General features: G+C 43.5%; 1 protein-coding gene across 1 annotated transcript in view; it reads left to right on the top strand.

The window, feature by feature from the left end:
• Positions 1-16,524, top strand: part of LOC120049183 (rho GTPase-activating protein 8-like) — a 105,750-nt gene that overhangs the window by 75,269 nt on the left and 13,957 nt on the right. The window contains exons 5-7 of the mRNA XM_038995411.1: positions 11,448-11,558; positions 11,707-11,780; positions 13,694-13,771. Of these exons, the coding sequence (XP_038851339.1) occupies positions 11,448-11,558; positions 11,707-11,780; positions 13,694-13,771 (263 nt within the window). The remainder of the gene's footprint in view (positions 1-11,447; positions 11,559-11,706; positions 11,781-13,693; positions 13,772-16,524) is intronic.

Genomic DNA, 16,524 nt, shown 5'->3' with positions numbered 1-16,524 from the left:
TTTCCTTTTGTATCTGCACAGTACTGGAACATAACCAATTTATACAGTAGGGTTCCTTTACGTATCCTGCACCGTGGACTGGAACTAACAGCTATATTAATAACAGAGAGGTTTCCTTTACGTATCTGAACTCCGTGGACTGGAACATAACCAACTAATTAATACAGAGAGTCCTTTACTATCTGCAACCGTGACTGGAACTAACTCAGCTATATTATTCAGATCGAGGTTCCCTTACGTATCTGCACCGTGCTGAACATAACCAACTATATTAATATAGATCCTGATGACTGGACGAACTAACCAACTATATTACTACAGAGAGGTGCCTTTACTATCTGCACCGTGGACTGGAACATAACCACTATATTAATACAGAGAGGTTCCTTTACGTATACTGCACCGTGGACAACATAACCAACTATATTATACAGAGAGGTTCCGTTACGTATCTGCTCGTGGACAGTGGAAACATACAAGCTATATAATACAGAGAGGGTTTCCTTTCAGTATCTGCACCGTGGACTGACATAACCACTATATTAATACGAGGGTTCTTTACGTTATCTGAACCGTGGACTGGAACATAACAACTATTAATAGCAGAGAGTTCCTTTTACGTATCTCACCCGTGGACTGGAACATAACCGCTTATATTAATACAAGAGAGGTTCCTTTACGTATCTGCACCGTGGACTGGACACTACCACTATATTAATACAGAGAGGTTCCTTTACGTTGCTGGCACCGTGGACTGGACATAACACTACTATAATTACAGAGAGGTCTCCTTTAGATATCTGCACCTGGACTGGAAACACTATATTACAGCGGAACTAACACTTATTATACAGAGAGGTCCCTTTAGTATCTGCACGTGGACTGGACATAAAACCAACTAATTAATACAGAGATGGAGCCATATTTCACGGGTCCCTTTACGTTACTGACCGATGGCACTGGAACATAACCACTATATAATACAGAGAGTGTCCTTTACTATCTGCACCGTGGACTGGAACATAACCAACTATATTAATACAGAGAGGTTCCTTTTGACGTTCTGCACCGTGGACTGGAAGCATCAACCAACTAATACATTACAATACAGAGAGGTTTTACAATCGTGCTTGTGAACGTCATAACCTATCTTATCGAGTTCCTTACGTTCTGCGGACTACCAATTAACGTGTCTTACGTATCTGCGGAAACATAACCAACTATTAATCGAAGTCCTACATATCTCAGTAGACATACAGTATCAGGGTTCCTTTACGTATCTGCACCGTGGACTGGACATAACCAACTATATTTAATACAGATGATTCCTTAGTATCTGCAACCGTGGACTGGAACATAACAGCTATATTAAATACGAGAGGTTTCCTTACCGTTACTGCACCGTGGACTGAACATAAACCTAGCTATATTAATCAGAGAGGTTCCTTGCTTATCTGCACCGTGGACTGGAACTATAACCAAATATATTAATACGAGAGGTCTTGCCTTACTCTGCACCGTGGACTGGAACATAATCCAACTATATTCGTGAGCAGAGGTCCTTTACATCATGCACCCGTGGACTTGAACCAACCGCCTTATTAATCACAGGAGCGTTCCTTGACGTATCTGAACCGTGGACTGGAACCATAACCAACTATAGTATACAGAGAGGTTCCTTTTACGTATCTGCACCGTGGACTGGAACATAACCAACATATTATCAAAGAGTAGGTTCCTTTAGCGTTACTGCACCTGTGGACTAAAACAACTATATTAATACAGTGAGTGTCCCTTTACGTATCTGCACCCTGGACTGGAACATAACAACTATATAATACAGAGAGTGTTCCTCTTACTATCAGCACCGGGACGGGGGAGGGGTGGTCGGTAGGGGCTGGAAGGTGGGGGGAGATAAACCAACTATATTAATCATAGGGTTCGCTTTACGTATCTTCAACCGTGACGCTCTATAACACTAATATGTAATACAGAGAGGTTCCTTTACGTATCTCACCGTGGACTGGAACATAACCAGACCTATATTATAACGGAGAGTTTCCTTTACAATCTGCACCGTGGACGAACATAACCAGCTATATTAATACAGAGAGTGTTCTCTTTACGATTCTGCACGTGGCCTGGAACATAACCGTACTATAATTAATACAGAGAGGTTCCTTTACGTATCTGCACCGTGACTGGACAAACCAGCATGATTAATACAGAGTAGGATTCCTTTACGTATCTGCCACCGTGGACTGGAACATAACCAACTATATTAATTACAGAGGGTCCTTTACAGTATCTGCACCGTGGACTGGAATATAAGCACAGCTATATTAATATAGAGTTCCTTTAGCGTATCCTGCACCGTGGACTGGAACCTGACCAACTATATTTAAACAGATAGGTGTCCTTTCTGTACTGCACCTGTGGACTGCAAACATAACCAGACTATATTAATACAAGTGGTATCGCTTTACGATATCTGCACCGTGGCTGGAACATAAACCAGCTATATTAATCGACAGATGAGTTCCTATTACATAGCTGCCCGGGACTGACCATAACCAACTATATTAATACAGAGAGGTTCTCTTTTACGATAGTCTCGCACCGTGGACTGAGAACATAATCCACTATATTACATACAGAGAGGTTCCTTTTACTATCTGCACTCGTGGACTACATAACCAGCTATAATTAATACAGAGAGGTCTTTACGTATCTGCACCGTGGACGGGAACATAACCAGCTTATATTACAGAGTGGTTTCCTTTTATGATCTGCACCGGGACTGGAACATAACCACTGATATCTATCACGAGAGGTTTCCCTTTAAGTACTGCACGTGGACTGGAACCGACACTACTATCAGAACTACATACATAATTACAAGAGAGGCTCCTTTACGTTCTGCACAGCTGGACTGAGACATAATCCAACTAGTCTAATACTGAGAGGTCCTTTACAGTTATCGCACGTGGACTATAACCAACTATATTATACAGAGAGGTTCCTTTACGTATCGCCCGTGGACTGGAACATAACCAACCTATATTAATACGAGAGGTTCCTTTACGTATCTGCACCGTGGACTGGAACATAACCAACTAAAAGTTAATTTTTTTATACAAGAGTTTCCTTAACGTATCTGCACCGTGGACTGACTAACCAAGCTATATTATACAGAGAGGTTTTCCTTGTACGTATCGGCACCGTGGACTGAACAAACCAACTATATTAATACAGAGAGGTCCTTTACGTATCTGCACCGTGGACTGGAACATAACCAACTATATTAATACAGAGCGGTTCTTTACGTATCTGCACCGTGGACTGACATTAACCAGCTATATTAATAAGAGAGGTTTCCTTTACGTATCTGCACCGTGGCTGGAACAATACAGGCTATAGTTAATACAAGAGGTTCCTTTGCGTATCTGCACCGTGACTGGAACATAAACAGACTATATTAATACCGAGAGGTTTCTTTACGAATCGTGCACCGTGACGGAACATAACCAGTATATTAATAACAGAGCGGTTTCCTTTAACGTATCTGCACCGTGACTGGACCATAACACTATATAATACGAGAGGTTCCATTTACATGATGCTGACCGTGGACTGGAACATAACCAACTATATTAATACGAGAGGTTCCTTTACATATCTGCCGTGGACTGAACATACCACTATATTAATACAGAGAGGTCTCTTATACGTATCTGACCGCGGACTGGAACATAACCAACTATATTAATACAGCAAGGTTCCTTTACGTATCTGCACCGTTGACTGAACATAACCACTATATTAATACAGAGGGTTTCCCTTTACGTTCTGCAGTGGCTGGACATGACACTACGTGACTGGACATAACCTAACTATATTAATACCGAGAGGTTCCCTTTACGTATCTGCACCGTGGACTGGAACAAACCAACTATATTAATACAGAGAGGGTTCCTTTAACGTATCTGCACGCTGGACTGAACATCACTATATTATACAGAGAAGGTTCCTTTTACGTTCTGCGACTCGTGGACTGAATACCCAACTATATTATACAGAGAGTTCTTTACGTATCTGCACCGTGAAAAAAAACTGGAACTATACCACACTATAATTAATAGCAGAAGAGGTTCCTTTACGTATCGAACGAGTGGACTGGAATAACCACTATATTAATATCGAGAGGTTCCTTTACAGTATCTGCACCGGACTGTAATAACCAACTATATTTGAATACAGAGAGGTTCCTTTAGCGTATGCTGCACCGTGGACTGGAATACGTACCAACTAATTAATACAGAGAGGTTCCCTTTCACGTATCTGCACAGTGAGACTGGAACATACCAACTATATTAACAGAGAGGTTCCTTTACGTATCTGCGCCGTGCTGGACATCATCCAACTATATAAGTACGCGAGGTTCCTTTAGCGTATCATGCACCCGTTGGACTAGAACCATAACCACACTATATTAATACAGAGAGGTTCCTTTACGTATCCTGCAACCGTGGACTGGAACATAACCAGCTATATTAATACAGAGCAGTGTCTTCCTTTACATATCTGCTACTCGTGGACTGGAACATACCAGCTATATTAAGACGAGAGAGTTCCTTTACGTATCGTAGCACCGCTGTACTGGAACATAACCAGACATATAATACAGAGAGGTGCTTTACAGTATACTGCAACGTGGACTGGAACATAACCAACTATATTAATACAGAGAGGTTTCCTTTCAGTATCTGCCCGATGGACTGGAACAAACCAACTATATAATACAAGACGGTTCCGTTTACGTATCGTGTCACCGTGGACTGGAACTAACCAAGCTATATTAATACAGAGCTTATTGGTTCCTTTACGTATTATCGCAACCGTGGACTGGAATCAGTAACGCTACTATTATCAGAGTGGTTCCTTTACGATATCTGCACGTGGCTGGAACATAACCAACGATATTAATCACGAGAGGCCTCCTTTACGTATCTCACCGTGGAGCTGAGAACTAATCCAACTATATTAATCAGGTCCTACGATCTACGGACGCTATCACTATAGATCAGAGTCCTTTACATATCTGCCTGCTGGACTATACCAACTATATTCATACAGAGAGGTTCCTTTACGTATCTGCACCGTGGACTGGAACATAACCAACTATATTAATACATGAGAGGTTCCTTACGTATCTTGCACCGTGGACTGGAACATACCACCTATATTATACAGAGAGGTTCCTTTACGTATCTGCAACCGTGGACTATAACCAACTATATTAATACGAGAGGTTCTCTTTACGTATCTGCACCGTGGACTGGTAACGATAACCAGCTATATTAAATACAGAGTCGTTCCTTTACGTATATCTGCACCGTGTACTGGACACATAACCGACTATATTTAATACAGAGAGTTCCTTTACGGTATCGGCACCTATGGACTGGAACATAACACTATATTAATAATACAGACATGTTCCTTTACGTATATGCAGCCGTGGACTGGAACCTAACACCTATATTAAACAGAGGGTTCCTTTACTTTATCTAGCAACCCGTGTACTGGAACATAACCACTATATATACGAGAGGTTCCTTTATTACGTATCTGCACCGTGACTGGAACATAACCAACTATATTAATACAGAGAGGTCCTTTACGTATCTGCACCGTGGACTGGAACATAACCAGCTATAGTAATACAGAGTGGATTCCTTTACGTATATCTGCACCGTGGACTGGAACATAACCTACTATATTAATCCAGACGAGGGTCCTTTACATATCTTCACCGTGGACTGGACATAACCAACTATATTAATCCAGGGGTTCCTTAATATCTGCACCGTGGACTGGAACATATCAACTATATATTAATACCGAGAGTTCCTTTCACATATCTGCACGTGGGACTATAGACCAAATATAAATACAGAGAGGTTTCCTTTACGTACTGCCCGTGGACTGAACATAACCCAACTAATATTAATACAGAAGGTTCCTTTACGTATCTGCCACCGTGGACCTGGAACATACCAACTATATTAATACAGAGAGTTCTTTACGTATCTGCACCGGGACTATACCCACTATATAATACAGAGAGGTTTCCTTTACGTATCTGCACCGTGGACTGGTACATAACAACTATATTATACAGAGATGTTCCTTTACGTATCTGCACACCGTGTGGACTGGAACTTAAACCAACTATATTACTAAGATAGGTTCCTTTACGTATCTGCACCTGGACGGAACATAACCAGCTATATTAATACAGGAGAGGTGTCCTTTAAGTTCTGAACCGTGACGGAGACATAACCAGGCTAGTATTAATACAAGAGGTTCTTTTACGTATCTGCACCGTGGACTGAACATAACCCTATATTAATCAGAGAGTTCCTTTACATATCTCACCGTGGACTGGAAACATAACCACTATAATTATATCAGAGAGGTTCTTTACTGATCTGCACCGTGGACTGGAACATACCAGCTATATTAATACAGAGAGGTTCCTTTACTTCGCACGTGGACTGGAACATAACCACCTATATTAATACAGAGGGTTCATTTAACATATCTGCACCGTGGCCTGACATAACCAACTATATTAATACGAGAGGTTTCCTTTAAGTATCTGCAATATGCAACCGTGGACTGGAACATAACCCAACTATATTAATACAGAGAGGTTCCTTTACGTATCTGCAGCCGTGGACCTGAACCTAAACCAGCTATATTAATACAGAAGTGGTTCCTTTAAGTATATCTGCACCTGGACTGAACATACCTACTATATTAATCCCGAGAGGTTCCTCTACTGATCTGCACGTGGACGGGAACATAACCACCTATATTAAGCAGAGAGGTTCCTTTACGTATCTGCACCGTGGACTGGAACATAATCAACTATATTAATACAAGAGGTTCCTTACATATCGGCACTGTGACTATAACCAACTATATTAATACAGAGAGGTTCCTTTTACGTATCTGCACCGTGGCTCTGAACATAACCCCCCCAACGCCCCTAACTATATTAATCAGATAGGTTCCTTTACGTATCTGCATACCGTGACTGGAACATAACCAACTATAGATTAATACAGATATGTTCCTTTACGTAGCTGCACCGTGTACATAACCAACTATTTCATACAGAAGGTCCCTTTAACGTATCTGCACCGTGGACTGAAACATAACCAACGAATTAATACAGAGAGGTTCCTTTACGTATCTGCCCGGGAACTGGCACATAACGCTATATTAGTACAGAGAGGTTCCTTTACGTATACTGCACCGTGGACTGGAACATCACCAGCTATATTAATACAGAGATGTTCCTTTACGTATCTGCCACCGTGGATTGAACATAACCAGCTAATATTACTACAAAGGGTTCCTTTACGTACTGCAACCGTGTACTGGACATAACCAGCTATATTAATACAGAGGTTCCTTTATGTAATCTGCATCCGTGACTGAACATAACCAGGCTATATTATACGAGAGTTCCTTTACGTATCTGCACCGTGGACTGGAACAAACCAGCTAATATTAATACAGAGAGGTTCCTTTACATATCGCACTGTGGACTATAACCAACTATCTAAATACAGAGAGGTTCCTTTACGTATCTGCACCGTGGACTGAACATAACAACATATAAATACCGAGAGGTCCTTTCCTTATCTGCAACCGTGGACTGGACATACCAACTATATTAATACCGGAAGGTTCCTTTACGTATCTGCACCGTTGACTGATAACCAACTATATTAATACGAGAGGTTCCTTTACGTATCTGCACGGTAGGACTGGAAACATAACCAACTATATATATAGAGAGGTTCCTTTACGTATCTGCACTTGTGGACTGAACATAACCAGCTTATATTTAATACATAAGGGGAGAGAGGTTCCTTTACGTATCTGCACTCTGGGACTGGAACCTAACCAGCTATATTATACAGAGAGGTTCCTTTACGTATCTGCAAACCGTGGACTGGAACATACCGCTATATAATACAAAGAGGTTCCCTTTACGTATCTGCACCGTGGACTGGAACATAACCCACTATAATAATACAGAGAGGTTTCCTTTCCATATCTGCGACCGTGGGACGGAACCTAACCAGCTTATATTAATACAGAGAGGTTCCTTTACTTATCTGCCACCGTGGACTGGAACATAACCAGCTATATTAATACGAGAGGTTCCTTTATACCCTATCTGGCACCGTGGACGGGAACATAACCAACTATATTAATACAGAGAGGTTCCTACTATATGCAACTGACTGGAACATACACCAGCTTATATTAATACAGAGAGGTTCCTTTCCGTAATCTGCCACCGTGGACTGGAACATACCACTAATTAATACAGAGAGGTTCCTTTACATATCTGCACCGTGACTGGAACATAACCAGCTATATTAATACAGAGGATGTTCCTTTCATATATGGCACGGACTGGAACATAACCAACTATATTAATACAGAGAGGTTCTTTACATATCTGCAACGTTGGCGGGGAACATAACCAGCTATATTAATACAGAGTTCCTTTACATATCTGCACCGTGACTGAAACATAACAACTATTTTAATACAGAGAGGTTCCTTTACGTAAATCTGCACCGTGGACTGGAAACATAACAGCTATATTAATACAGAGAGGTTCCTTTACGTATCTAGCCCGGGACTGGAACATAACCACTATTTAATACAGAGAGGTTCCCTTTTACGTATCTGCGGCACCGTGACTGGAACATCCCAACTATATTAATACGAGAGGTTCCTTTACGTATCTGCACCGTGACTGGGAACTAACAACTATATTAATACAGAGAGTTCCTTACGTATCTGCCCGTGGACTGGAAACATAACCAACTATATTAATACAGGATTTTCCTTTAACGATCTGCAACCGTGGACTGGAACTCAACCAACTATAATCATACAGAGAGTTCCTTTACGATAATCGGCACCGTGGACTGGAACATAACCAACTATATTAATACAGAGACTGGAACATTACCAACTATATTAAATACAGAGAGGTCCCCTTTACGTTATCTGCACCGTGGACTGAACATATACCAACTATATTAATACAGAGACTGGAACATAACCAGCTATATTAATATAGAGGGTTCCTTTACGTATCTGCACCGTGGACTGGTCCATAAACCAACTATATTAATACAGAGAGGTTCCTTTACGTATCTGCACCGTGACTGGAACATAACCAACTATATTAATACAGAGAGTTCTTTACGTATCTGCACCGTGGACTGGAACATAACAACTATATTAATACAGAGAGGTCCTTACCGTATCTGCCACCGTGACTTGGAACATAACGCAACCTATATAAATACAGAGAGGTTCCTTTACTTATCTGCACCGTGGACTGGAACATAACCAAACCCCTTTATTTTAATTAATACAGAGACTGGAACATAACCAGCTATATTTAGGTTAGAGAGGTATCCTTTACGTATCTGCACCGTGGACTGGAACATAACCAGCTATATTAATACAGAGAGGGTTCCTTTTCATATCTGCAACCGTGACTGGACATAGACCAGCTATATTAATACAGAGAGGTTCCTTTACGTATCGCACCGTGGACTGGAACATAACCGACTATATTAATACAAGAGGTTCCTTTACATACTGCACCGTGACTTGAAACCATAACCAACTATATTAATACCGAGAGGTTCCTTTACAATATCTCTGCACAACCGTGGACTGTACCTAACCAGCTATATTAATACAGAGAGGTTCTTTACGTTCTGCCCGTGGACTGGAACATAGCCAACTATATTAATAGCAGAGAGGTTCCTTTACATATCTGCACCGTGACTGGAACATACCAACTATATTAATACAGAGAGGTTCCTTTTACGTATCTGCACCGTGGACTGGAACATAACCAGCTATTTATACGAGAGTTCCTTTACGTATCTGCACCGTGGACTGGAACATACCGCTATATTAAATAAGAGAGGTTTCCTGTACGTATCTCCGTGGACTGGAACATACCACATTTTATTAATCCAATGGAGAAGTTAGCCGTCGCGGGCCCGTTGGTTGGTCTACGTTAGTAGCGCGAGTCGCGGGGCTATGAACTGCTTCGACTGGTCGCGACTTGACCTCGGCAAGCGAGAGGAAGGGGGGGGGGAGAGGGAGCAAAGGGGAGCGAAAAAAAGGGAGGGTGGGCGGGAGGGCGAAAGTAGAGAGCGCGAGGAGTGGGGTCATTGTCCATTTGGAAGACCCATTTGTAACCAAGCTTTAACTTCCTGACTGATGTCTTTAGATGTTGCTTCAATATATCCACATCATTTTCCATCCTCATGATGCCATCTATTTTGTGAAGTGCACCAGTCCCTCCTGCAGCAAAGCACCCCCACAACATGATGCTGCCACCCCCGTGCTTCACGGTTGGGATGGTGTTCTTCGGCTTGCAAGCCTCCCCCTTGTTCCTCCAAACATAACGATGGTCATTATGGCCAAACGGTTATATTTTTGTTTCATCAGACCAGAGGACATTTCTCCAAAAAGTACAATCTTTGTCCCCATGTGCAGTTGCAAACCGTAGTCTGGCTTTTTTATGGCGGTTTTGGAGCAGTGGCTTCTTTCTTGCTGAGCGACCTTTCCGGTTATGTCGATATAGGACTCGTTTTACTGTGGATATAGATACTTTTGTACCTGTTTCCTGCAGCATCTTCACAAGGTCCTTTGCTGTTGTTCTGGGATTGATTTGCACTTTTCGCACCAAAGTACGTTCATCTCTAGGAGACAGAACGCGTCTCCTTCCTGAGCGGTATGACGGCTGCGTGGTCCCATGGTGTTTATACTTGCGTACTATTGTTTGTACAGATGAACGTGGTACCTTCAGGCGTTTGGAAATTGCTCCCAAGGATGAACCAGATTTGTGGAGGTCTAAAAAAAAAATCTGATGTCTTGGCTGTTTTATTTTGATTTTCACATGATGTCAAGCAAAGAGGCACTGAGTTTGAAGGTAGGCCTTGAAATACATCCACAGGTACACGTCCAATTGACTCAAATGATGTCAATTAGCCTATCAGAAGCTTCTAAAGCCATGACATCATTTTCTGGAATTTTCCAAGCTGTTTAAAGGCACAGTCAACTTAGTGTATGTAAACTTCTGACCCACTGGAATTGTAATACAGTGAATTATAAGTGAAATAATCTGTCTGTAAACAATTGTTGGAAAAATGACTTGTGTCATGCACAAAGTAGATGTCCTAACCGACTTGCCAAAACTATAGTTTGTTAACAAGAAATTTGTGGAGTGGTTGAAAAACAAGTTTTAATAACTCCTACATAAGTGTATGTAAACTTCCGACTTCAACAGTATATGACCATGTATTTACTACATACAGGCATGACGAGAGGCTGCAGGCGGCCCAGAAGGGAGGTCTGCGCCCCTCATCTAAGACTCCTCCCCCCAGACCTCCTCTGCCCACACAGCAGTTTGGAGTCAGCCTGCAATAGTGAGTATTTAGCTGAGTCCCCTTTAATCGTCCCCCCCCCGTCCCCCCCCCCCCCCCCCCAGCCGCTCCATATTTCCACCATGGTTATGCCAACTAATATGATGTACCATACTGCATGCCTACTGAACTAGACGTGTTCTGTTTCCAGTATTGGTGAGAAGAACCAGGGAGTGATGATCCCTCCTGTGATGTCCCAGACTGTGTCTTATCTCAAAGACAAAGGTAAGAAGATAGGAGCTGTCTGATAGGACCTTGGATCAGGTACAGGACCTCTACTGTAATAGTTGAGGTAGGAGCTGTCTGATAGGACCTTGGATCAGGTACAAGACCTCTACAGGTAGGAGCTGTCTGATAGGACCTTGGATCAGGTTCCAGACCTCTACAGTAATAGTTGAGGTAGGAGCTGTCTGATAGGACCTTGGATCAGGTACAGGACCTCTACAGGTAGGAGCTGTCTGATAGGACCTTGGATCAGGTACAGGACCTCTACTGTAATAGTTTAGGTAGGAGCTGTCTGATAGGACCTTGGATCAGGTACAAGACCTCTACAGTAATAGTTGAGGTAGAAGCTGTCTGATAGGTCCTTGGATCAGGTACAGGATCTCTACAGTAATAGTTGAGGTAGGAGCTGTCTGATAGGACCTTGGATCAGGTACAGGACCTCTACAGTAATAGTTGAGGTAGGAGCTGTCTGATAGGACCTTGGTACAGGACCTCTAGAGTAATAGTTGAGGTAGGAGCTGTCTGATAGGACCTTGGATCAGGTACAGGACCTCTACAGTAATATTTGTTGAGCTAGGAGTTGTCTGATAGGACCTTGGATCAGGTACAAGACCTCTACAGTAATAGTTGAGGTAGGAGCTGTCTGATAGGACCGTGGATCAGGTGCAAGACCTCTACAGTAATAGTAGTTGAAGCCTTTCACTCCCTCCCACCTCTCCTCAGGCCTCCAGACAGAAGGTATCTTCAGGTACAGGACCTCTACAGTAATAGTAGTTGAAGCCTTTCACTCCCTCCCACCTCTCCTCAGGCCTCCAGACAGAAGGTATCTTCAGGTACAGGACCTCTACTGTAATAGTAGTTGAAGCCTTTCACTCCCTCCCACCTCTCCTCAGGCCTCCAGACAGAAGGTATCTTCAGGTACAGGACCTCTACAGTAATAGTAGTTGAAGCCTTTCACTCCCTCCCACCTCTCCTCAGGCCTCCAGACAGAAGGTATCTTCAGGTACAGGACCTCTACTGTAATAGTAGTTGAAGCCTTTCACTCCCTCCCACCTCTCCTCAGGCCTCCAGACAGAAGGTATCTTCAGGTACAGGACCTCTACTGTAATAGTAGTTGAAGCCTTTCACTCCCTCCCACCTCTCCTCAGGCCTCCAGACAGAAGGTATCTTCAGGTACAGGACCTCTACTGTAATAGTAGTTGAAGCCTTTCACTCCCTCCCACCTCTCCTCAGGCCTCCAGACAGAAGGTATCTTCAGGTACAGGACCTCTACTGTAATAGTAGTTGAAGCCTTTCACTCCCTCCCACCTCTCCTCAGGCCTCCAGACAGAAGGTATCTTCAGGTACAGGACCTCTACTGTAATAGTAGTTGAAGCCTTTCACTCCCTCCCACCTCTCCTCAGGCCTCCAGACAGAAGGTATCTTCAGGTACAGGACCTCTACTGTAATAGTAGTTGAAGCCTTTCACTCCCTCCCACCTCTCCTCAGGCCTCCAGACAGAAGGTATCTTCAGGTACAGGACCTCTACTGTAATAGTAGTTGAAGCCTTTCACTCCCTCCCACCTCTCCTCAGGCCTCCAGACAGAAGGTATCTTCAGGTACAGGACCTCTACAGTAATAGTAGTTGAAGCCTTTCACTCCCTCCCACCTCTCCTCAGGCCTCCAGACAGAAGGTATCTTCAGGTACAGGACCTCTACAGTAATAGTAGTTGAAGCCTTTCACTCCCTCCCACCTCTCCTCAGGCCTCCAGACAGAAGGTATCTTCAGGTACAGGACCTCTACAGTAATAGTAGTTGAAGCCTTTCACTCCCTCCCACCTCTCCTCAGGCCTCCAGACAGAAGGTATCTTCAGGTACAGGACCTCTACAGTAATAGTAGTTGAAGCCTTTCACTCCCTCCCACCTCTCCTCAGGCCTCCAGACAGAAGGTATCTTCAGGAGGTCCGCTCGTGTTCAGCTCATCAAGGACGTCCAGAAGCTCTACAACCAGGGTGAGTTGGAACCTCTATAACCTCCATAATAACCTTTATAACGTCCAGAAGCTCTACAACCAGGGTGAGATGGAACCTCTATAACCTCCATAATAACCTTTATAACCTCTATTAGCTCTACAACCAGGGTGAGTTGGAACCTCTATAACCTCCATAATAACCTTTATAACCTCTATTAGCTCTACAACCAGGGTGAGATGGAACCTCTATAACCTCCATAATAACCTTTATAACCTCTATTAGCTCTACAACCAGGGTGAGATGGAACCTCTATAACCTCCATAATAACCTTTATAACCTCTATAAGCTCTACAACCAGGGTGAGATGGAACCTCTATAACATCCATAATAACCTTTATAAACTCTATAAGCTCTACAACCAGGGTGAGATGGAACCTCTATAACCTCCATAATAACCTTTATAAACTCTATAAGCTCTACAACCAGGGTGAGATGGAACCTCTATAACCTCCATAATAACCTTTATAACCTCTATTAGCTCTACAACCAGGGTGAGTTGGAACCTCTATAACCTCCATAATAACCTTTATAACGTCTATAAGCTCTACAACCAGGGTGAGTTGGAACCTCTATAACATCCATAATAACCTTTATAACCTCTATAAGCTCTACAACCAGGGTGAGATGGAACCTCTATAACCTCCATAATAACCTTTATAAACTCTATAAGCTCTACAACCAGGGTGAGATGGAACCTCTATAACCTCCATAATAACCTTTATAAACTCTATAAGCTCTACAACCAGGGTGAGATGGAACCTCTATAACCTCTATAATAACCTTTATAAACTCTATAAGCTCTACAACCAGGGTGAGATGGAACCTCTATAACCTCCATAATAACCTTTATAAACTCTATAAGCTCTACAACCAGGGTGAGTTGGAACCTCTATAACCTCCATAATAACCTTTATAACCTCTATAAGCTCTACAACCAGGGTGAGATGGAACCTCTATAACCTCCATAATAACCTTTATAAACTCTATAAGCTCTACAACCAGGGTGAGATGGAACCTCTATAACCTCCATAATAACCTTTATAAACTCTATAAGCTCTACAACCAGGGTGAGATGGAACCTCTATAACCTCTATAATAACCTTTATAAACTCTATAAGCTCTACAACCAGGGTGAGATGGAACCTCTATAACCTCCATAATAACCTTTATAACGTCTATAAGCTCTACAACCAGGGTGAGATGGAACCTCTATAACCTCCATAATAACCTTTATAAACTCTATAAGCTCTACAACCAGGGTGAGATGGAACCTCTATAACCTCCATAATAACCTTTATAAACTCTATAAGCTCTACAACCAGGGTGAGATGGAACCTCTATAACCTCCATAATAACCTTTATAACCTCTATTAGCTCTACAACCAGGGTGAGATGGAACCTCTATAACCTCTATAATAACCTTTATAACCTCTATTAGCTCTACAACCAGGGTGAGATGGAACCTCTATAACCTCCATAATCTCTATTAGCTCTTTAACCAGAGGGAGAGGAGCTGGAACTGTGAGCCGAGGCAGGGCAGTGTGGGGTCTCTCGGGGGCCAGAGGCGGGGGTCTCTCGGGGGCCAGAGGCGGGGGTCTCTCGGGGGCCAGAGGCGGGGGTCTCTCGGGGGCCAGAGGCGGGGGTCTCTCGGGGGCCAGAGGCGGGGGTCTCTCGGGGGCCAGAGGCGGGGGCCAGAGGCGGGGGCCTCTCGGGGGCCAGAGGCGGGGGCCTCTCGGGGGCCAGAGGCGGGGGCCTCTCGGGGGCCAGAGGCGGGGGCCTCTCGGGGGCCAGAGGCGGGGGCCAGAGGCGGGGGCCAGAGGCGGGGTCTCTCGGGGCCAGAGGCGGGGTCTCTCGGGGCCAGAGGCGGGGCTTTTATCTCTCACTACCAGGAAGCAGAGATCAATAATAATCCAGATCAACCTCTATCTCCTCTGATGACATCACAGCCTCATGTTCCTGTCTGAGAACATGGTGAACCTGTTGACCCCAGCAGGCCAGCAGACTGAGTTTCCATGAGTCAAACCACTTCCTGTCTGAGAACATGGTGAACCTGTTGACCCCAGCAGGCCAGCAGACTGAGTTTCCATGAGTCAAACCACTTCCTGTCTGAGAACATGGTGAACCAATCAGCCACACACTAGATCCAGTACAGAGACAGATTTGTAGAAAACATGACAATTATAACAATCAATAATTCCATTTCAATACTATGAATGTAGCATTTGCGTCAGGGTTGTCCATGGAATGGTTTCACTCTGGACTCAGATAGATATCCTGTGTGCTCAGTATTGATAAACAAGTCCAATGGCCGCCATCTGTCAGAGGATGAATCTGTGGTCCAGGTTTTTAACTGCTCATTTAGTCTGTTATCAGGTCTTTATCCTCCTCAGGGAAGCTCAGTTAGTCTGTTATCAGGTCTTTATCCTCCTCAGGGAAGCTCAGTTAGTCTGTTATCAGGTCTCTGTGTCTCCTCCTCAGGGAAGCGCAGTTAGTCTGTTATCAGGTCTTTGTCCTCCTCAGGGAAGCTCAGTTAGTCTGTTATCAGGTCTCTGTGTCTCCTCCTCAGGGAAGCTCAGTTAGTCTGTTATCAGGTCTCTGTGTCTCCTCCTCAGGGAAGCTCATTTTAGTCTGTTATCGGGTCTCTGTTTCTCCTCCTCAGGGAAGCTTATTTAGTCTGTTATCAGGTCTCTGTTTCTCCTCCTCAGGGAAGCTCAGTTAGTCTGTTATCAGGT

This window comes from Salvelinus namaycush, chromosome 6, assembly GCF_016432855.1.
Source record: "Salvelinus namaycush isolate Seneca chromosome 6, SaNama_1.0, whole genome shotgun sequence".
In the NCBI taxonomy this organism is placed as follows: Eukaryota; Metazoa; Chordata; class Actinopteri; order Salmoniformes; family Salmonidae; genus Salvelinus; species Salvelinus namaycush.
This window is presented reverse-complemented; position numbering and strand designations above follow the sequence as displayed.